The following is a 23548-nucleotide window of genomic DNA, read 5'->3' as shown; positions in this document are numbered from 1 at the left end:
AACTCCTGATTTTCCTGCCTCTATCCCTTTTGTGCTAGGATTCAGGTGTTGCCACCACATCCAGTTTTGGCTGACCCTCAAGAGTAGTGAGAGTCTCAAAATTAAAAAGGCACTCCCTCCCACACACATCCTGGTTTGCCGTCTATTAGTGCAATAAACATCATAAAAATCAAAAGCTGCTTGGGCCAGAAGGAGTTTATTTCCCCTGAGAGCTTGTTGTCCATCACCCGGGGAGGTCAGGGCAGGAACTGATGCAGAGGTCATGGAGGATTGAGGCTTACTGGCTTGTTGGACAGACTTGCATTCTGTTACCTTTCTTACACTTTTCAAGATGAGTTGCTCAGTGATAGCACTGCCCATGGTGGGCTGGGCCCTCCCACATCAATCACTAATCAGGAAACTGTCTCATAAACTTGCCTACTGGCCAACCTGATGGAGGCATTTTCTCCTTTGAGGTTTTTCCCCAGATAACCCTTAGGTGATGTTAAGCTGACAAAAACTAACCAGTACACACTCTGCCCACCCACTCAAGGCTGTGTAATATTGTAGTCATTCTGAGAACAGAAAAGATACCATGTAAGCGTGGAGATGAAAGGATTTGCACAATGTATCAACAATAGCAACACATCATGAATCTGGGCACTATTCTTTTTTTTCCTCTTTGGTGAAACCTGGTGATAGGCAGCAGGCCTGTCTCAGCCTACCTGGAGTCCCTGAGCAGGCATGAGGATGACTGCTCAATGTGCTTCCACTTTATCTTTAAACACTGTTTATAACATCTGTAGATGGAGAATGGTCCAGTCAGGGTTGGAACTCAGACAAACCTACCCACCCGGCCTCATCGTGATTCCCAACATAAAAATTAGGCTTCAAAATGAAGCCGCCTCAGAGGCAAGGAGCCAGATTTGTCTTCTTTGCTTGGGTTAGTCACTGAGGACGGGACTGTGGGTAGATGTGAGATTGGGGTGAGGAATTAGGAGCCCTCTCTGCTCTCTGCTAGCTTGGCGGATGCTGCTTATTGGGTGGGGAGAAGCACTGCAGGTGTGAGGAGGGATACACGCAGGGCTGAGGGAAATGGGCATGGAGCTAAGCACTTATCTTATACTCATCTTAGTTAGGCTGGGAGGTAACACTGCTTTCTTGTACTCTATGGGGACTGGCCAATTTCTTAAATGTAATCCTTAGAATCTGTCACACTCACCTGGATAATGAAGAAGCAAGATTTATCTTGAAAAGAAAGATGTTGTTGGGCATGGTGGGGTTTGCTGATATCCCAGCACATGGGAGGTGGAAGCAGGAGGTTGAGGAGTTAAAATTTCAGCTATATAGCAAGTGTGAGGCCTGTCTGGGCTATGTGAGACCCTGCCTCTAAAAGGTAAAACTAACCAACCAACCAACCAACCAACCAACTAACCAACCAACCAACTAACCAACCAATCAACCAACCAACCAACCAATCAACCAACCAATCAACCAACCAACCAACCAACCAATCAACCAACCAACCAACCAACCAACCAACCAACCAACTAACCAACCAATCAACCAACCAACCAACCAACCAACCAACCAACCAACCAACCAACTAACCAACCAATCAACCAACCAACCAACCAACCAACCAACCAACCAACCAATCAACCAACCAACCAACCAACCAACCAACTAACCAACCAACCAACCAACCAACCAATCAACCAACCAACCAACCAACCAACCAATCAACCAACCAACCAACCAACCAACCAACCAACCAACTAACTAACCAACCAACCAACCAACCAACCAACCAACCAACCAACCAACCAACCATAAAAAGCTATTAGTTTGGCACACGCTGTATGCTCCTCCAAACTACACATTTTTTTATTTCTTTTTATCTAAAATGGGTAGATTTTTTTTTCCTGCCTATTTTGTTGGAGAAAATAAGGCTTAGTAAAGGTAGCTGAGAAACAGACTCATGACCCAGTTAGTTGAGGGGATGCAACTCAGAGCAAAGTTAGGGAAAAAGAATCATATGTAGCACCTAAAACAACACAAGCAACCTTGTTAGAAGCATAATGGCGTTTTCAGGAAAGTGGCTTAAATCATCTTTAAGAGAGACGATGTCATGCAATGGAAACTGATATTCAGTATGATTGACAGTATGAGGATGTGTGTGGTTGTTACCAGTAAATATTGGACAGGCCAGTTTTAGAGTTGAGATTCTGAGAAATGTTCATATAAGGCCTCGGCATCTAGAGTCGATGACTGACGTGCTGTCTGGTGTAGTGGGGGAGCAGGTCCCTCAGCTCTCTCCTTCCTTTAATTCCATCTTTCTTGTTATGTGTATGTCTGTACACATTTGTGTGTGTGTGCGTGTATATTTATATTCACATGTGTGTGTGTGTGTGTAGGTAGGTAGGTAGTATTCCTGTAAGATCCCTGGAAGTATTTTACATGAATGTGGAGGTGTTGGATCTCCTGAGTCTCCATGTGAGTTGCAGGAACTGAATTTGGCTTCTCTGCAAGCACAGCAAGTAATTTTAAGCTCTGAGCCATCATCTCTCCAGCTACCTCCTGCCCAGCTTTTTAATGTCCTTGTTAGGGATTAAATTCAGTTCTTCAGATTTTGCAACTGAACTATCCTAACCTTTCTGTCCTTCTTCCCTGCCTCTCCCCATCTCTCCTTTCCTCCCTTTCTCTCCAGAATAGCCTACATTGGCCTTGATCTTCCAGCAATCCTCCTGCCTCAGTCTCCTGAGTGCTTGGACTCTAGGCATAAACCACATGGCTGGCAAGCTTTTGTTTTGCATGTACCTGTGGCTGCATAGCTCATCTGATGCATTTATTGACTGGCGAATTTGACTGTGGGTGAAACTTTGGGCAATCCTTTCTTGCTTACTGTGGAATAATTGTCTGGAGGTAGGAGAATTCTCCAGGTGGCTAGTTAAATGCCTCCAGAAAGCCTGGGGCGCTGCCGACTCCCTCCAAGGAGTTCTGTAGTTTACAAGTGATCTGTCAGTCAAAGGCCCTCATTAAGTAGAGGCTGCAGAATGGAATCTCCCAGAGGCTCTTAGTGAAGAAGGGTATAGTAAGGCAGGGGCGATTCTGCTTCTTGAATCTGGGTTGAGTTTTGCCTCTTTAAGCCCTCAATGACAGTTAAGATAATTTCTAATATGTCTCTTTAGTTATTACTAGAAGCCATTAATTTTTTATATATATCTTTAAAATTTTTTGTTGTTTATATTTTTGTGTATGTATATGTGTGTCCCTAAGGAGTCTAGAGGGTAACATTGGGTGTCCTATTTTTTTGAGACAGGTTTCCTCCCTGGCCTAGAGCTTATGGAAGAGGCTAGACTGGTAAGTTAGCAGGCTCTAGAGACCCCCCTGTCTCAGTCTTGTGAGTCAGGCTCCCTCACTTTTAGGCTTTTGGTAAAATAGATCAAAGCATATTTCACAGAGCTCTGTTCACCTATGTAAAGGATACACGCATCCCATAAGCATCCTCCAAGGCCCCTTAATTATTGTTCAGCTCGCATAGCTTTGCATGCTCCCCATTCTAGGCTCTGCTGCCTTTGAGCAATCTACTGCTTGTGAAACTAGGTACCAATGCCTGGACATTGTTAACTTGGAAGTGATGCCGCCTCCTGTCTGGTGCCACGTCAGTCTTCAGGGATCAGAGCAAAGTGCCAAGGTGACTCAGCTCCCTGCAGTGGAAGGCTCCCAAGGTCCTGCTCCCATCTCTACCTTACATTCTACACAACTACTACAGAATAGCTTTGCCCATTGCATTGGAGAATTTGTGCTGAATGCTTAATTCAAGTTGTGCTCACAGCATCCAAATCTCTATGAGGTCATGGAGATCAGAAACTTACGACAGAGGTGCCCTTCTCCCATGACCAAGCTTACAACTCTTACCCACTCTCACTTCAGATGTGGACTTGTTTCTTCAGAAGGTGCCCAAGTTTTCCATTAAACTTCACTTTTTATAAAAGTGGGGCACAAGCCTTTAATCTCAGCACTCTAGAGTCAGGATGGGCTGATCTATGTGAGTTTTAGGGTCAGTCTGGTCTACACAGTGAAGCCTAAGCCAGCTATCTCAAAAACAATAACACCCCGAAATACCTCTGTTCTGTTTACCCAACAGTCTTTGAGACACACTTAGATCTGTGTGGATTTTTGGAGTAGATACAGCTGAGTCACAGCCCTTCCCTCCCCCTCTACTCTTCCCCCCTTTCCTCCCCTCACTTCCTTTTTCCTCCTTGTCTCTCTCTTCTGATGCACACATTCATTCATTTGCTGAGCACCATTGCCCCATTGCTGGGCCTTGGACTCATCCTGTAAGGCGGTCTGACAAGTTATTAGAACTGGATGAGATGTCGTCCTGGGAGACAGGTTCCTGGCACTGCTGGTGCCGTTTCCTTGTCTCAGCATAGGATTCCTGGGGAAATTCCCATTTCTTTGGGGTCCACTGTTTCAATAGTCCAACAGTCAGATGAAGGGACACAAATCTCTCTTGATTATTTTTAACCAGGCCTTTACAATACAAATATTATTTTCTCTGTGTGCAAGGCTCTAATGCCATACTTCTGTCTAACTGGAGCTTTCTGGTCTGTCTTCTGAGCTGAGCCCTTGTTTACCTCAGCAGAAAGGCTTTCCTCACTGCCGCCATGTAAACTTGGCCTTGTCTCTATGTAACCTTTAGTCTTACTCAGGACCCAGAAGATGGGCTAGGTTCCGAGTGTCACTGGGTCTGTCTGTCCTTCTGTCCCGGATGGCCACAGTGAATAAATATCCCCCTTCACCTTTCACTAGTCACTTGGCTATTTTACTTAGCTTGTTGAGGACAATGCCTGAATCCGGTTTGGGCACAGGTTTTACTCCCAGGTTGAATAACAATATTGTATATCCTAATGTAACTGAGAGATTCTTTTGCTCCCAGCAATGTAGGAAACGTTCACGCTCAACCCAGCACTATTGGCTTGCTCCACTCATCCAGATGTTACACTGGAGCCCACCTTGGCTTGCTCCACGCATCCAGATGTTACACTGGAGCCCACCTTCACCTGGACTCCCCCATGAGTGACTGTCTCCTGTGACTTCATCTCCGGGGCTTCTTCACAGACTGCTCCTGAAGTGCAGTCACATCTCTAGGTCACCACATGCTCTAATGGGGCCTCTGGGCATATGGTTCACCGGGTTTCTACGCCTAATCCTCAGGGAAGCACGCTTCAGGGAAATCCCAGCCCAGATGGAGAAGCGCAGGGAAGAGTGCCTCAGCCTCCCATTCCCAGTAACTCCCGAATCTAGGGAGTTAGCTCTAGCAGACAAGGAAGAGCCTTTATGTTGCCAAGGGGCAGCTCTGATAGAGCAGGAATGTTTCACCAAGATGGCGGTGGAACTCAGGGACTCTGCAACCCCGTGAGGTCTGGGTTTCCCTTTCCTCAGAGGGGTGATTACCTTGAGCCGGGCTGCTTTCTCAGTAGCTCAGCCATTTTTCTCAGTTTTGAAGGTGCTTGCTGATAGGGTTCTGCTGTCTGAACCCCATTTGCTTTCGTCTATTACTGAGGTACACTCTCAGTAATAGTTTTACTCCCAGTTTCCTAAGATTTTTTTTTGTCCTAACTGAATAGTGAATCTGATCTACAACTTTTGAAACAATCATATGATTTTTCTTCTTTAATCTATAACATAGTCAATTCAATTATTTTTTTCTAATGTCAAAATAACTTTGCCTTCATGGCATAAATATAATTTAGTTATGTTGTATACTCTTGGCTTTTGCTTAATATTTAGATGAGAATGTTTATATTTACATACCATTTTTTCTTACTTCTTGTCAGGTTTTTATGTAAGGACTATGCTAGATTCAGAAAGAGTTAGCATTAGATTAAAATTACAGTTTGTAATTTATAGTTTATATATGCTTGGCCGAACTCATCAAACAGTTGAGTCTTGTTTTTGTTATATTTGGATTTGAGAGTTTTTGTGTTTTAAGGAACATGCTCATCCTTTTCAAGTTTATTGGCATAGGCATTCTGTCGTGTGAATTTTAATCTTAAACTCTGAGGCAGCTACAATATGCTGCATCTTTCCCGTTCTTACCAGTCTTCCTCTTCCTCCTCCTCCTCCTCCTCCTCCTTCCTTGGGGGTTTTTGGGTTTGTTTTTTTTTTCGAGACAGGGTTTCTCTGTATAGCCCTGGCTGTCCTGGAACTCACTCTGTAGACCAGGCTGGCCTCAAACTCAGAAATCTGCCTGCCTCTGCCTCCCAGAGTCCTGGGATTACAGGCATGCGCCACCACCGCCTGGCTCACCATTGTTCTTAATGTCATTTTTTTTACTTTTGTTTCTTTAAGATACAATCTTACTCTGTAGTTCATTCTAACCTTGTACTTGTGGTGATCCTGCTGCCTCAGCTTTCTGAGTGCCAGGATTACTGGCTTGAGCTATCACTCCTGACATTCCTTTATAATTCTTTACATTTAGTTAATTTCAACATGGATTTTATGTAGCAAATATTCTAAGAGACAGCTAGCTTTCAGCTTTGCTGATCATATCCATGCTATAGATTTCCCTTTTTTCATTTTCAAAATTTATGATGACGATGATGATGGTGGTGGTGGTGGTGTGCCAAAGATATGACTTGGTCGGTTTACAGGCTTGCCATACAAGCTGGGAAACCTAGTGCATCCCTAGATTCCATTGTGGAGGCAGAGAATCAGCTCCCAAAAGTCTTCTGACCGCCACATGTACATTGGCTGTACACGTGGTACTTACATACAGATCATATACAAACAGCAACAATAAAGTAAAATTTTAAATTATCTGTATGTGTGTATGCGTGTGGCGTCAAAGTGTGGGCTTTTAAGCGATGGTGTGCGTGTGGAGGCCAGAGGCCAGCTCTCAGGAATCAGTTCTGTTTTCCTGTTGGGGACAGAACCCAGGATTTCGGGCTTGTTTGGCAAGTGCTTTGTCCAGTGTGATGTCTCTTCAGTCACAACTGCTGCTTTTGTAAATAGCGGTTTCCTTTTATTTCCTAGTCTACTTTGACACCGGTTTTCCAAGTTAAGATGAAATTCTGTTTGGTTTGTGTTGCTTCTCTATATTATCTATTTCACTAGTTGGAAAACTGGTCCTCTAATTTTTAGAGCTCATAGATACAGTTAATGAGATTCTATAGTTCTGGGGGTTGATTGCTGTGACGATGAGCGATGAGCCATTGGGGATTCTGTAATCTCTTCAACCCATCCCTACCCTCACCCTGGTGTTGAGGAGCCCGTCTTTTCCATGAACACGTTCTGTGAAGGTGGACCCATTTTTTGTTCTCCATTTTATTTACACTCCAATCTGAGCCTCCCCATTCCCTTAGGGGCCTCTTGGATCCTCCATGGTGGGTGGCTTAGACTTTCCTTAGTACCTGATTCTCTCTGTCGCCATCTGAACATCACTCCCTGGTTCCAGGGCAGGGGCTGGGACAGTGTTAACCCTGACTTCAGGTGTGCTGGTCTCCTACAATTTCTGCTTTCACATGTTTTTTAGCTTTTCTGAATTCTTTCCATTTTTTTCCCAGATTGACAGCACATTTGATTGACTCATAAAAAAATTCCAGCATTTTTGGTAATGTAAGAAAGATAATGAGGCAGGCAAAGTGCCTCATTATGGTTACCCTAGCACTTTGGAGGCTGAAGCAGGGGGATTGCTAGGTGTCTGAGTTTAGCTACATAGTGAGTTCAAATCCAACCTGAGCTATATAGTGATGCCCTGTTTCAAAAACATAAAACAAAATAAAAGAAAACAAAACAAGAGCAAGATAAATAAATACATATATAAATAAGCAAACAATGCCCTTGAATATTGCTGGAATGCTTTTCTACTAACGTTTTCCTTAAGAGACCAGTAATAGCAGAAGTCATATATTCCACTGTAGCATCACACACAGTGTTTGGTTGCCTCGGTCAAGGTTCAACTCCTAAGAATGTGTGCACCACAGTTGCCTGTCAGGGAGGTTTACTCAATGCCGGCACTTACTGGCCTACTCAGTGCTCTTTTCTTTTCTTTTCTTTTCTTTTCCTTTCCTTTCTTGTCCTTTCTTTTTTCTCTTTTCTTTTCTTTCCTTTTCTTTTTCTTTCCTTTTCTTTCCCTTCTCTTCTCTCTTTTCTTTTCTTTTTCTTGTGCTTCAGCTAGCTCCTGTTTATCATACAGCAGGTGGCTCAGGTGGACACTATAGCAATAGGCCTGGAGACTGCAGAATACAAGGTGTCTGGAGTGTCTGCAGTGACAGCAGTGGATGCACAAGGAGTGGGGAGGCCAAAGCTGTTGGGAAAGCAAGACAGGGCCAGGGCCAAAAGTCATTACACTGGGCCCCTGGGCCCCACACCCTCCAGACTCCAGGCTAGGGCTGGGAATTCTCTGGACAACTTTCTACAGGAGCAAAGTACGCAGAGGTGCTGCTGCCCTTCTGTGATAAAGTCAGAGGGTTTCCAACCCTGCCTCCTTCACCCCTGGTTCAAGCAGGGCCATGAAAAATAGCTATTTTGCGTGTTTCAGAGGCATTAATTTTCCCTGGTGTCCCAGCCCACCAGCGCCACACTACGGCCGAGAATGAGCACTACAAGCATTGCTGGCCCAATGGATAGGATAGGGGAGGGGGAGGGACAGGGGCTAGAAGGGCTCTAGAGGCCATCAAGGTACAGGCACTACACGAATGGTATTGGTGAAGCCAGAGCCAGGGCGTCACCCAGTGAGCACAATTACCACATCTCCCTTCTTGAAGAAGCCTTGGGCCTTGCCAACGTCCATGGCCACGTTTACACGAAGGTAAACATCCTCAGCCCAGGCATTCAGTACAGCATCCTTACACAGCACAGGGACGAGGCCAAGGTACAGACCGGTCGAGCAGTCTGAGGATTGCGCGTCAGAGCAATGATAGGAGCCCGAGGGCGGTACCTGGCCACTTGGTGAGCACTCCTGCCAGACTCCGTCAGAACTCTCAAAGCTGCTGCTCATTTATAAGAGGCTTCCACGCTGTCATGGCCTCCGTGAGGTCTGTGGATTGACTGGAGGCTCACACAAGCTCTTCAAACAGCAGACGGTAGAACACAGCTGCCTCAGCCTCCGGAGCTATCAGGTGCTGCATGCGAATAGCCTCCGGTTCGAGGGTAGTCCCTCTTGGATGTTTCTCCGGACAGCATGCTGCAGCCGGCTCCATCTGGGGCTGCATTGGCCACATCACTGCCTTCCGCATGGGTGGGGCATGGCTTCTTGATCATGCTCTCCAGCATCTGTGTGGCACAGATGGCAGGCTTTCCCGTTCGGTTGCATTGTCCAATCATCATCTTCTGAGCCAGGAAGACCTTCTCTGCGGGAATCTCAATGCCCAGGTCCCCACGAGCCACCATGATCCCATCACTGGCCTCCAAGATCTCATCAAACCTGCAGACACCTTCACGGTTCTCGATTTTGCTCATGATCTTGATGTTCTGCCCTTCCCTCCCAGGACCTTCCTAACCTCATCATGTACGTCATCTGCCTTGCAGATGAAAGATGCAAACACCATGTCCACATCCTGCTGGGCCCCAAACTTCAGGTCCTGGATGTCTTTTTCGGACACGGCAGGGAGATCCACAACACCTCTGGACAGGTTCACGCCCTTCTTGTTGCCCAAAGAGCAGCCATTCTCCACCTTTAGTTAGCACCTTTCTCTTCTCCTTCACTCGCAGTGAGATGAATCCATCACCCACGTGGATCTTGCCGCCCACCTCCACCGCCTTGCAGATGTTCTAGTCCAGCCACAGGATGTTCTCGTCACACTTCTCCATGTAAGCGTTGTCCAGGGTGATCTTCAGGGCGGCTCCCTTCGTCAGCTCCACCTCTGCAGTGCCGCTGCCCTGATGAGTCCAGTCCGGATCTCTGGTCCCTTTGTATCCAGAGCCACCGCATCCCATGGTAGAGAATGGGAACAGGTGCAAAGCTCTCTGTGGCTGCACGGACATTCTAGATGGTCTCTGCATGGTCCCCTTGGGTTTCATGAGAGAAATTCAGCCGAACTGCATTCATTCCAGACTTAATCATGTCCTTCAGCATCTCCACAGATCTGGAAGCAGAGCCAATGGCACAAATGATGCCAGTGTTGCAGGCCATGATTGGTGCGGTGACACATGTGCTCCAGGAAGGTGTCAGCCGTGACTGCATGGAGCCGCTAGGTCTGAATGCAGGCAGTACCTGCTTCACTGTGTGGCTTCAGCATGGAAGTTCCTGAAGTCCTTTGGGGTACTTAGGATCCTGCTGTGATACCAAAAGTGGATGTCTGTCGAGTCGGGACCTGTCCTGCTGTCTGCTCTTTTCTCCAGTACAGAGAAGACAGCAGCTGTCTGCACCCATTCTTCCACTTCCTTCTCCCTGTCTCTAGATTCACCATGAATGATGCACTTTCAGATCACATTCAGGTCTTCACATGTGCTGGTCCCTCCACGTGAAACTATGTGTCTCAAAGAATATAGGATAACATAGAAACATAGCTTTTGCTTTACTTAGGATTTGGAGATAAATACCTAAGGGTTTCTTTGGAGTTCACTTCAGTATCTGTGTATGACTTTACACAAAAAGACACAAGATTTCTTGTTTTAGAGATTGTGATTGCTTAAAATGGAGACAAATCAACTCAAGTATTATTAGTATTTTTTTAGAGAAAGGTTCTCAAGGATCTCATCTACGACTACCTTGAAGTAGTAGCCATTGGATATCTGAACTTCTGGTCCTTCTTTCTGAGTTCTGGGATTTCAGGAGTGTACCATAATGCCTGGTTTATGTCGTGCTGGGGAGTCAAAGGCGGGAGCTCAGCCTTGCTAAATAAGCACTCTACCAACTGATCTACTTTCCCAGCCCCTAAGTTATTATTTATTTTTGTGTAGTATTTTGCCTGCATGTAAGTATGCGCACCGTGTGCCTTCCTGGCATCATGTGCATGCCTGGTGCCCACAGAGGCTCAAAGAAGGCATTGGAGGCCCTGGGACTGGAGTTACAGCCAGCCATGAGCTGCGACACGGGTGCTGGCCACAGACCTGATGCTCTTAACTGTTGAGCCGTTGTCCAGCTCCAAGAGCACCAACTGTGCTCAACTCCCAGCACCCACCCGGTGGCTCACAGCTGCCAGTAAGTCCAGTCCTGGGGCTCTGACACCCTCTTCTGGCCTGCTTCGGTACTATGTGCACATAATGCACTGACATACATGAAGACAGAACACCCATTCACATAAAACAAAATGGAAAAACAAAAACATTTTTCCAGTTTTTAACAGCTTATTTTCTTAACTTTTGTATTTTCTATTCGTTTACTTTTTCTTACTGTGCTAGGCACTGGAAATATGCGCGCATAAAACAGGCACAATCTTTTCCCTCAGGCAATTTACACATAAAGGTTTATGCATGTTCATGTTTCTCTGTGTATCCCTGGCTGTCCTGGAGCTCACTCTGTAGACCAGGTTGGCCTTGAACTCAGAAATCCGCCTGCCTCTGCCTCTGCCTCCCAAGTGTTGATTAAAGGTGTGTGCCACCACTGCCTGGCACATAGGTTCATAATTAAACCTATCAATATACAAAGCCACAATTACAGTTGGCAAGATGATGGAGGAACATATATAATATGTGGGAGTACTCATCCTGCTCAGGGAGTGACACAAATTATTTCCTGGGACAATGATATTTAAGTAGATGCTTGGTAATAAATTGATTGGACAGAGCCAGATAAGGGATGTTAAAGGACGTGGAGATTCAAGCTTTGGATTGAATCCATCAGAAGGATGAGAGGGAGGGGATGCAGGATAGGGGATTCCAAGCTGATGATTCCTGATTTCACCCCAGGGAAAAGAAAAACACCTTCAGAGTGCAGATCAAGGCCTCAAACTCACAACAATTCACTATCTCAGCCTCCTAAGGGCAGGGGTTAAAGGCATGTGCCACCATGGGTGGTGGCAGCAGCGGTGGTGGGTGGTGGTGGAGGTGGCTGTGGTGGTGGTGGTGTAGGTGACGGCAGTGGCAGTAGCAGCAGCAGCAGCAGCAGCAGAGTTTTAAGCTAGAAGGGGGAAGAACACCTGTGTTTTGCAGAAGTCTTTCAGACTGGCTGGCTGGGGAGAATGGAAAGTAGAGAAATCCAGTTGAAAATAGGGTCACTTTTTAGGGGATGACTCCTTGTTTTTGGTAAGTAGAAATGGGATGGGATAAGAAAATTTAAGAATATTTAAGGGGTGGGGTTGGTAAATCTTGGTGGCTGAAGAACATGTACAAATGTGTGCTGTAGGTTTAATTGTATTATGTCAGCAGAAAAACACACTAGAAAACACTTGTGGTCTCCACAAGTCCAGTAGTACTTTTAGTTCACAGCAAACATTCCTTAAATACCCTTTGGGACCATGTAGCTGCCTGTGGTCGTGGAGAACCGGGTTCACCTGGAAAGAGGGCTGGGATGGAGTACAAAGGAGAGCTGGGCAGAGAAATAAGGAGCCAAGACAAAGGTTTCTGATCAAGGCTCAAAGTTTAATTTTCAGTTTTTGTTTCAGCTGAGTACAGTTGCTTTGTTTCTGCTGGATTCTTTTGCAAAGTAAGCTCAGTGGGAGGTCAACTCCTCAAGGCTCTGGCAGGGAAATGCAAATGTGGTAAGTCCAGCAGCTGGCTCCAACAAGGTGCAAAAAACCCTCTGGCATTTTGCCAACTCAAGGCTCTCTCTCTCTCTCTCTCTCTCTCTCTCTCTCTCTCTCTCTCTCTCTGTGTGTGTGTGTGTGTGTGTGTGAAGGGCATGATTCCTCCCTTTTGATTTATTAAAAACTAGTTGGACTGGCGCATAAGATTTACTTATGCTCCATGGTTCCGCCTGGGAATTATGGTGGCTGGCGGCTGCATCTGTCTTAGGTCTGAGTCTAGACTCTCTCTTACCTAACCTGGGTACATGTGCAGCTTGCTTGTGTTTATTTATACGAACAAGGCCTTTTAGTGTTTATCATGAACAGACTTCAGCCTTTTGGCACCTGCCTCTGTCTTAGGTTGATAAGGAGCCATAGAACATCAGTTGCCTGTCTCTGACTGCCGGCCTTCATAGCACACCTTTCCCCCATACAGACCAAAGCCACAAAGAACATATGAATATGCATTCAATGCATTTCTTCATAGCGATGAATAACTGTCTCAGTGAGTCACTGAGCTTTGCCAAAGATGATTCTGTGTGAAAACGACCAGCCTGCTTAAAATACAAAGTCAAAAAGTTGAGAGCAAATGGGATTAAAGTTGTCTGTGGATGTCCCAAAGTGTTCAATTTAGTTGTAAATTAGCAATGATCAGATACAGTGTCTGGCCTCCTGGCATGGGGAAGGTGACTTTTGAGAATCAACAGAGAAACTGTTACTTCTCGGGTAGTAGTGAAGACTATGCTCCAAATTACCTCAGCTGGCTGATAAAGATTTTTAGCTGTCTTCATAATTAGTATCTCCAATATTGGATTTATTTCTAGTCCAGTCTATGATTGAGTCAGAATAACTGATCACATTAAAGGAAAGAGAAGATTCATTATAACTCCTCCTTTTGATTAATTTTTCTAAGTCAGTTTAAACATGTTCTCTGTCCCACAAGGTCTAAAAGCTTGAAGCAAGGCAGTTTATCTAATCTGGAACAAAGGTAAGTAAATGTGGGTCAAGAACATACACCCAATACAGCTTTCCTGTCACCATTGTCAGGGCACCCAGCAAGCCCACAGTAGGCATTATCTTCAGCATGTCACACCAATCACTTTGGAAGCGAGCATGCTTCAGCGGCATTCTGTGGAAAAAACACAAACATGCCCTCTTCCCCATATTAATACCTGATCAGGACCATGCCATATGCCAATAAGTGGACCCTTCCATCTCCCCTAGGCATGAGTGTGCCTAGTTGTAGGGTGCCATAGACACTCAGCAGAGAGTTCCCTGGCATCCAGATTTTAAAATTTTAAAAATAAAAAGCATGATTTAAATAATGTGCACGAGGATATAATTCCTCCCTTTTGTTTTTTAAGAAGATATTGTTTAAAAGTTCCATAATATCTTGTCCTTGAGAATTATAAAAAAATTCCAGTAATATGGGTAACATTAAATTGTTAACAAAACATCTCAAATGCTTGACTCTAATGGCCAGTTCAATTATCTGTTTTAATCTGATTTGGAACACCAAGCATAGAAACACAGTGCAGGCAATGACTAATTACATTTTTAGTTGCTTCTCCTGGGAAAGCAGTTGCAACTAGAAAGCCTGAAAAGGTATCATTACTCACATGTACAGATTTTACTTTTCTAAAATCAGAAATGTAAGCACCATCCATTTGAAATAATTGATTAAGTATAAGTCCTTTAGAATAATTGATTAAGTATAAGTCCTTTAGAATAATTAAGTATAAGTCCACTACATTAACACCATTATGTAGTGTTGGTATTCTGTCTAAGCTCCACCCCACTCCTACCTGGCAATAGCCAGGTATGCCCCGCCCCAGAGATCTGGCCCACTATAAGAGGGGCTACCTGCCCCTCCTCTCCCTCTTTGCTCTCTCCCTCTCCCACATACTCTCACCTCTCTGCCCCTTGGGCTTCCTCTCCACGTGGTCATGGCTGGCCTCCACTCCACTTCTCTACTCTCTCTCTCTCTCTCTCTCTCTCTCTGCCTTTCTCTACCACTAACTCCCATCCTCTACCCTGAATAAACTCTATTCTATACCATGCCTGTGTGCGTGTGGTCCCTCAGGGGGAAGAGGTGCCCGGACAAGGGCCTGCCTGGGCACCCCCTTCCCCCACACCGCCATGCCACACTCCCTTAACCCCCAATCCTCTCTTTTTAAGCCCCTTCATGTAGTACAGGAAAAAATTGAGGACATCGAGAACAAGTATTTACAATTTGACATGCACATTTTCTAGAAATACCAAATTATTGTCTCAACCATTACTATTTTTATTATTGCATGGCCATTTGTTCCTATGTAAAGCCTATAGTCTTTCTGGGATACAAATCTTCTGTGGCATTGCCTTAAGGGGTCTTGTTCAGACAATCCAGGATGAGCTCTTAAATGCCCAAAAGATAGTCTTTTAAAGGAATAGTACCTTTTCCTAACTTGAGTTGTATATACATAAATAATTACAAAATTTGAGAATTAGCAGTATCTGCAAAAGGAACAATTTCAAGCAATTGTAAGTCCTGAGTTATATGTGTGTGTGTATGTATGTATATATATCTATATATATATATCTATATATATCTATATATCTATATCTATATATGTAGGGTATCAGTATACAAATCAAAAGCTTGATTTTTCAACATTTTAAAAATAGTGGCTACAGCATGCAATTCAATTATCGGCACTGAAGCAGGAGGAAACTCAAAAGAATAAACATGTGATCCAATTATATAAGTTTCTCTCATAGAAGAGCTGTTTATGAATACAGTAGGTGCATTCTTTATGAGATGGATGCATAAATCTACAGAAAATACAAAAGCATGCAAGGAAGCAAATTTTAACAACGTATCTTTTGGATAACAATTATCAATTTTGCCTTGCAAATACCAATATTAATTGCTGTTTGAAATTGGAAATTTAAAATTGAAAATGAAATTGAAATTGAAATTGAATTGAAATTGAAAATGAAATTTTAACAACTTATCTTTTGGATAACAATTATCAATTTTGCCTTGCAAATACCAATTTAATTGCTGTTTGAAAAAAGGAACAAATGTTTCACCAGGTTCTTAAGACATTCTTTTCAAAATACTTTCATGATTCTATTCTACAATTTTTATTAACACTTCAATAGCTTCATAATAGGATGTTAGAACTTTACTTGGAGGTGAAAAAAGATGAATCCACATTAATGCTCTCTTTGCCAAACAATAGGAGAAACTAAGTCTTCCTGCCTCTCTAAGTGTGTCCCCTCACAGTAGCATCCTTCCACAGGGAGCGACTTCTGTTTCCTACTTTAAGGCATGTCTGACCTTTGTTCACAATTGGTGTCCTGCATCACAAGAGAACTTCAGTACTAATTCAGCAAATGAAATGAGCAAGGAGAGAGAGAGAGAGAGAGAGAGAGAGAGAGAGAGAGAGAGAGAGAGAGAGAGAGAGAAACACGCTAAGATACATGGACTTTTATTTTGTGTTGCAGTTGGCTATTTCTCTGAGGCCATTAAATGTATAAGGAAGAGCAATGTTCATGTTCCAGCTTTGAGAAATGAGGAGGGAGTCCACTTGTAGAGAAAGGGAAGGTCTTGTCAGGGTTTTATTGTTGTGAAGAGACACCATGGACACAGCAAGTCTTAGAAAGGAAAACTCTTAATTGGTGCTAGCTAACAGTTCAGAGGTTCAGTCCGTTATTGTCACGGTGGGAGCATGGCAGCATGCAGGCAGACATTGCTGGGGAAGATGCTGAGAATTCTACAGCCAGATCAGTAGGTAGAAGGAAGAAAATGCCACACCAGCCAGGCTGGACCATCTGAGACCTCCAACGCCACCCACTAGTGACACCCTTTCTCCAACAAAGCCACGCTTAATCAAGGCCACACCTCCTAACTGTGCCATTCCTTGTGTGCCTATGGGAGCCCTTTTTTATTCAAACCTCCACAGGAAACAAAGAAAAAGAGAGTATTTGAAGAAAATGTGTGGTGTGTTCACATTGCTTTGTCCCAATACCTGACAAGCAACTTAATGGAGGAGGTCAACACAGGGTGGCAGGTGGACCCAAGGTGGCAGGAGCTGGAGCGGCAGGAGCTGTAGCGGCAGGAGCTGTAGCGGCAGCTCCCAACCCCACAACTCACAAGGCAGGACATGGGGGGAAGGGAAGCCAGTGCTCAGTGGCTTTCTTGTTACCCTTTTTCTTCAGCACAGGTTGGTGAAAATGGAGGTAAGCTTTTACTCAAGGCTCCGTGATCAAGAGTGGACTCAGGAGACAGATCCCGCTGGTGACACCATCATAAAAGGCATGAAATACAGATGCGGGTGGCTTCACAGATTGTCGACTAGTGACCCACACCCAGAACGGCTGCGACCTTCCTTTAGTGCTCTGTTCCTGCCTAGGGAAGCAGTTTGAGCAGTTTCATTGTGGATGGGACTTCACACTGTCGGAAGGCCTGAGTGCTCAGCTGATGGTCACAGCTGCTTCCCGCACCGACCTTCCCCCTGTGTATCCCCAGAGCCAGAAGCTCCCCTCTCACTCTCTGTGTTATACCAGTTTCTTTGACCCTTTGGACACTACTAAGGCTCAAGGCACCGCTATAGTTTACAATTTTATTTTTTTATTTTTTATTTTTTGGTTTTTGTGTTTTTTTTTGAGATAGGGTTTCTCTGTATAGCCTTGGCTGTCCTGGAACTCACTCTGTATACCAGGCTGGCCTCGAACTTAGACATCCGCCTGCCTCTGCCTATCAAGTGCTGGGATTAAAGGCATGTACCACCACCACCCCGGCTTATGATTTTAACTAAAACATTTCTGTGGCCACTGATGGAGCTCCGTTGGTTGAGTGCTTGCCTAGCGTGCATGAGGCCCCCACTGCCCCTCGGTTTGATCCCCAGCCCTCCATGCAGAAGCAGAGCACACCTACAATTCCAGGATTCAAGACACAGAGGTGGGAGGACCAGAGGCCCATGATGATCCTCTGCTGCAGAGCAGGTTTGAGGCTAGCCCGAGCCATATCAGATTCTTTCTTGTGTGTGTGTGTGTGTGTATCTGTGTGTGTGTCCCTTCATGTTGGTTCATGTTTCATACTGTTATGTCAGCATGGTTGGGGGTGTTGTGTAAAGGGGTAGATGGAGTTATGAAGCCTTGTGTGTAACTTACTTCAGGTAAATTTCCTCAGTTTCTCTGAACATCCTTTTCTACATCTGAAGATCACTGTGAGCATTAAATTAGATAAGATGTGTAAAGTGTCTTACACAACGCTTGGTATGTTATTAAATGATTAATGTACAGTTTTAAAATTTTATTTTTACTCAAATACAATGAATTTGGAACACCTGCTATTATTGGCTGTTGTAGTCTGTTATTTTCCCGTCTTTGTGACCAAATCCCCGACAAGAAACAAGTGAGGTAAGGAGGTGGATGTTGGCTCACCGTCTGAGCAACCGGTTACGTACAGTTCATCGTGCCACGAAACACCGTGGTCTGTGCCTGCATGGCAGTGTCAGGAGCTGATGGTGGCTGCTGGCCCACAACCATGCGAATCAGGAAGCAGAGACTGGAGAGAAAGTCTGCAAACCTCAAGACGCCTGTTAGGGGGTTCCACACTCACCCCAAAGCTCCACTGGCTGAGGACTAAGTCTTCAAACACATGAGCCTCTGGGGGCATTTCCCATTCAAAAGGCAATGTCTGGTTTAAAAATGAACCTATTTTTAAAGCCTTAGTAGGAGTAAGGGGAACAGTGGTTTGGTTCATTCCAGCAGAACTATTTATATCTGTGTTTTTATTTGTACCCCAAACTGGACAGGACAAAGCAGTTGTATTGAGGTTTATTATTATTATTATTATTATTATAATATCTTTTTGAGACAGGGTTTCACTATGTAGCCCCAGTTAACCTGAAACTGAATATGTAATCAGGACCTTGAACTCAAGAGATCTGTCAGCACTCCTGGCCCTTCTGAGGTTCTTGTTTGGATGTTTGCCTTTTTTTGGGGGGGCGGGGCTGGGGCGAGGACGGAGGCGGGGGCGGCCGGGTTGGTGGTGAGGTAGGTAGGATCATACTCTGTTCCAGGCTGGCTTTGAACTTGTGGCTAATACCCCAGGCTTCTCCCCTCGCAGTGCTGAGATTATAGGCGTGCTCCACTTACTACCTGCAGCTTGACCGAAGTTCTTGATTAAAATCTCCACTGTATCTGGACTCCACAGCCCGATCTAACAATTTACAAAGCCAGCATTTGAGGCTGTGGGCACAAGTCTTCCTCCAATACATAAGTCATCTTTAATTCTTCGTCACCTAGGAAGCACAGTAAAAACTGTGGGGTATCACCTACCTAGCGGTGTGCGGGTGTCCAAGCTTCACCCTGGCACAGCTTGGTACCTTCATTCTCAACCCCCCCTTACAATTGGGGCCAGAGGCAGCCACAGAAACTCAAGGTAGCCAGGCGCGCTCCAGGCCTAGTTCACAGGCTGGCTCTCCGCGCGAGGCTGCAGTTGCTATGGAAACGGCGAGAAAAAAAAACAAACTGGACTCCCCGCGGGCCTAGGCAGGCCCTCTGAAGACACTAACGGCGGCGGCGGGAGCACCGGCGCTAGAGACGCGCGGCCGCTTAGGGTTCACAGCGCTGCTGGCCCCAGAGTCTGCAACCCGCCCCGCCCCCACCTGAGCCCCTCCCCCAGCTCCTCCCCCACTGCCCGCGAGTGTCGGTAGGTACCACCGCGGAGGGCCCACCCGAGGCTCGCCACTGGGCGGCGCTGGCCAGAGCGGAGCGCCGGGGTTAGGAGTCATCTGTCTCTCTGCTTCTAAACTGCAGATTATTTGTTTATTGATATTAATTTAGTTTGGCTATAATTGAGGCTAGACTAGAACTTTCTAGGTAGTCCAGGCTGCCCTTGAACTCGAGGCAATCCTCCAGTGTCAGCTGCCATAATTTTAGGATGACAGACGTGTGCCACTGCGCCCAAACTTCTCAATGCATTTTTAAGTATTTCGTTTGCTTTAAATGAAAATCCCGACAAATTAAGTCGGGATCGAAATTTTTTTTGGGGGGGTGTGCGTGGGTGGGAGGGAGCTAATGGGCAGGTGGCGTTAGAGTGCAAGATCAGGGGAAGAAAAATGAAACCTTTGGGAGAAAGGACGCAGACGTGATGCTAGGCACTGAATCTCGCCATGTTAATACTGTGCACTTGAGTCCGGGTGCATGTGTGCGCGCTTGAGTGCGCGCGCGGCCGCCGCTGTCCCTTCTGTCCCGGCTCGCGCAGGGGTTTAAAGCCCGAGCGGCGTGGGTTCCCAGACTACATACCTGGATGCTGCGGGGCGGGGGAGACAAGTGTGCGAGCCTGCGAGCGCTGATTGGCCGCCCGTGCCGCGCCTTCCTTGAATTGCTACCTACTGGGGCTGGCCCTACACGGCTGGCCCTTCTTCACCTGCGGGTAGCTTTCCTTGTCCCTGCAGGAGGCGATCCGCAAGCTGGTGTTGCAGGCCAGTGGAGTGCTTGCGGGCCCGGCGTCCCGCGGGGAAGATGAACGGTCCCACCTCCAGGTCCAGCCACCTGTCGCAGCCGGTGGTGAAGAGTGTGCTGGTGTACCGCAATGGGGACCCTTTCTTCGCCGGGCGCCGCGTCGTCATTCATGAGAAGAAGGTGTCCAGCTTCGACGTCTTCCTCAAGGAAGTGACAGGCGGTGTGCAGGCGCCCTTTGGGGCGGTTAGGAACATCTACACCCCGAGGACAGGCCACCGCATCCGGAAGCTGGACCAGATAGAGAGCGGGGGCAACTATGTGGCTGGGGGCCCAGAAGCTTTCAAGAAACTCAAGTGAGTGCTTGTGCCCTGGCTATGTGGGGTGTGGTTGATAGGAGGCCACCTCCGGGTGAGTCTAGCAGGGAGCTGGCAGTTGCTGGTAGGAGTTGAAACTGGAGAAGGAATTTAACTTCAGTAGCAGTAGGTGCAGATTTTAAGCGAATGGCTAAACAGTGTAGGAACAGCAGGATTATTTTGTTATTCTGAGACAGTGTCTGTAATGCTCCTCTGAAATTCACCAGATCAGACAGGCCTAGAATGCTCTGCAGTCCTCCTGCCTCAGCCCCCAAAGTGTGGGATTACAGGTTTATTTATTTAAAGCCCTTTACCCTAGGGAAAAAAAATAACGAATTAATCCAAGGGTTGAATGCTCTGTTATGACTTCCCTCTTCATTGTTTGAATTCCTTCACTGCAAGCAGGATGCACAGAGCCAGGCGCTGTGCCCTCTTCCTGTCTCGGGTGTCTGTGCCAGTCAGAAAGTGCTTGGAAAAGTCCAGACTTTTGTGTCTGGCCCACGTCTAAGCTCTAGGACCCACAGGGTACTTCCTGAATAGGAGGAGTTGTCACAGACATTTACTGTGAATTAGCAAGGAAGCTTAAGCTCTGTGGAGTTGACTTGTCTTTGAGGACCTCCAATCTGCACACCGATACTTTCACTGCACATCATAAGAGATGGGCAGAGTAAGAGAAATACTTAAGTTTATGTGGGAGTTGAGAGCTGAGAGTTGTCAGGAGTGGACAGGATGGTGAGCTACATTCCATGAGTGTTTCAAGGCTTTGCTGACATATACTTTGTTGAATTCATCCATGCCAGTGATTTGCAGAGTTGTGAACCATCACTAGCAATCCATTTTCACAATATTTCGATCACTCCCCCAAGAGAACCTGGCAGCTCCCACTTCTTCCTCCCGGCATGAGGCAACCACTGAGCTATTTCCTGTATCTGTGGGATAGAACAGTATGGCCCGTGGACTTTACGTCTGCTCTGTTTGCCACTGTTGCTCTTTTCAGGGGTCATCCCCACTGCAGCGTGTGTCCATGTCACTGTATGGCTGAGTAGCTTCCCATGACATGGATCTAGTGATTTTCCTTCATCCTTTGTGGCTGATGGCTACTTGGGTTGCTCACTGTGGGGATGTTATGAAGACTGTTTCTGTGAACATTCATTTACCACTCTTCATTTCTCTCATTTCTATCAAAGGAATTGTGGAATCATAGATACTTCTATATTCTATAGCTTTAAAATAGAAATTTTAATTTAAATTTATCGTGGGTACTAGGATAGCCAAAAATTAAAAAAAATTACTATAAATCTGTTTCCTGTGGTTATTTTCTAATTGTATGGAAGCATTTTTACCGAAGTCCCACGAAAGTTCCCTGTTACTGCCTGTGCTCACCATTGCACAGCCGAACTCCAGGGATCCTGCTCTCTGGGGTCAGAAACATTCTTCTTATGAAAGAAGGATACTTCTGGATTTATTTGTTCCTTCTATGAAACTTCCCTTAGACATCATTTATCTAACTCTTGAGAAAAGAGCTCATGGAACCCCATGTCTAAAAGAAACCTAGAACTGTTTTTGTGTTGTTTCTCTGAGATGGTCTCATGTAGTCCAGGTTGGTCTTTAACCCCATATGTATCCAAGGCTGGCCTTGAACTCCTGACACCCAGAAAGAGAGCAATTTCCTCCTGGCACGTCTTTCACTTAGACATTTCTAATAGTTTTTATGCCATCTCCAAAGTTCAGGTAGATTTTAAACCATTCTTTTTACAGCACTTTTAGAAAGTTTTCCTCATAACTTTTCTTGGGACAAACAAGATGGATCAGTGGGTAACGGTGCTTGTGCCATAAGTCTAGCGATCAGAGTTGGACTTCTGGAACCCATGCAAAGACGGAGGAAGAGAACCCACTCTACAGAATGGTTCATCAGCTCCACACATGAGCTGTAGCATTTGCATGACAACACACACACACACACACACACACACACACCCATGCAACACACATACAAATGCTTGCACGAGTGCACATGCACACACACCTCCTAAACTGTTTCTCATATATTTTTTGAGCCATCTCACCTGCATTAACCTATTAGGTCTGAGACATTTAGAATATAAAACAGAAGACATTATCCTGTGTACAATAGAATATTTTATTTTTTGATTGACACACCTCCAGGAAAGCTGAGATCCACTGTGCACACTGTGTCACACAATTGCTATTTGCATAGGGAAATGTAGTTGGGTTTTATATCAATTAACTAACATTCTACGACCCCCCCACAAACATTAGCCAATAGTGATCATGTTCAATAGCCAAACTTAATTCTAATATATAAATGTGTAGTAATAATGTATTGCATTTATTATATTGTGTGCATTTATGTGTAGATATGTGTGTGTTACAATGTGTATGTGGCAGTCTCAGGACAACTTTGGAGAGTCAGTCCTCTCCTTCCACCATAGAGGTCACACGGATGGAACTCTGTCAGACTTGGTGACAGGTGCCTTTTTTTTCTTTTTTAAACATTAAAAATTCTTTTTTAAAAATTTGATATATTTTTTATTTATATTTCAAAATGATTTCCCCTTTTCTGGTCCCCCACTCCCCAAAAGTCCCATAAGCCCCCTTCCCTCCCCCTGTTCCCCCATCCACCCCTTCCCACTTCCCTGTTCTGGTTTTGCCCTACACTGCTGCACTGAGTCTTTCCAGAACCAGGGGCCACTCCTCCGTTCTTCTTGTACCTCATTTGATGTGTGGATTATGTTTTGGGTATTCCAGTTTTCTAGGTTAATATCCACTTATCAGTGAGTGCATACCATGATTCACCTTTTGAGTCTGGGTTACCTCACTTAGTATGATGTTCTCCAGCTCCATCCATTTGCCTAAGAGTTTCATGAATTCATTGTTTCTAATGGCTGAATAGTACTCCATTGTGTAGATATACCACATTTTTTGCATCCACTCTTCTGTTGAGGGATACCTGGGACAGGAGCCTTTTTTAGCATTTGAATAAACTCTCTCTCTAATTTTTTGTTTTTTGTTTGTTTTTTGGATTTTTTTTTTTCTGAGACAGGGTTTCTCTGTATA

At 45.3% G+C, this 23548-nt stretch overlaps 1 protein-coding gene and 1 pseudogene across 1 annotated transcript in view; one reads left to right on the top strand and one right to left on the bottom strand.

The window, feature by feature from the left end:
• Positions 1–8665: 8665 nt before the first annotated feature.
• On the bottom strand, positions 8666–10244 carry LOC127664780 (pyruvate kinase PKM-like; annotated as a pseudogene).
• Positions 10245–20079: 9835 nt separating this feature from the next.
• Dcdc2 (doublecortin domain containing 2) overlaps positions 20080–23548 on the top strand; it is a 150816-nt gene continuing 147347 nt past the window's right edge. Inside the window, exon 1 of the mRNA XM_052156997.1 lies at positions 20080–20470. Within this exon, the coding sequence (XP_052012957.1) occupies positions 20178–20470 (293 nt within the window). The 5' untranslated portion in view covers positions 20080–20177. The remainder of the gene's footprint in view (positions 20471–23548) is intronic.

Source organism: Apodemus sylvaticus, chromosome 14, assembly GCF_947179515.1.
Source record: "Apodemus sylvaticus chromosome 14, mApoSyl1.1, whole genome shotgun sequence".
Classification (NCBI taxonomy): Eukaryota; Metazoa; Chordata; class Mammalia; order Rodentia; family Muridae; genus Apodemus; species Apodemus sylvaticus.
This window is presented reverse-complemented; position numbering and strand designations above follow the sequence as displayed.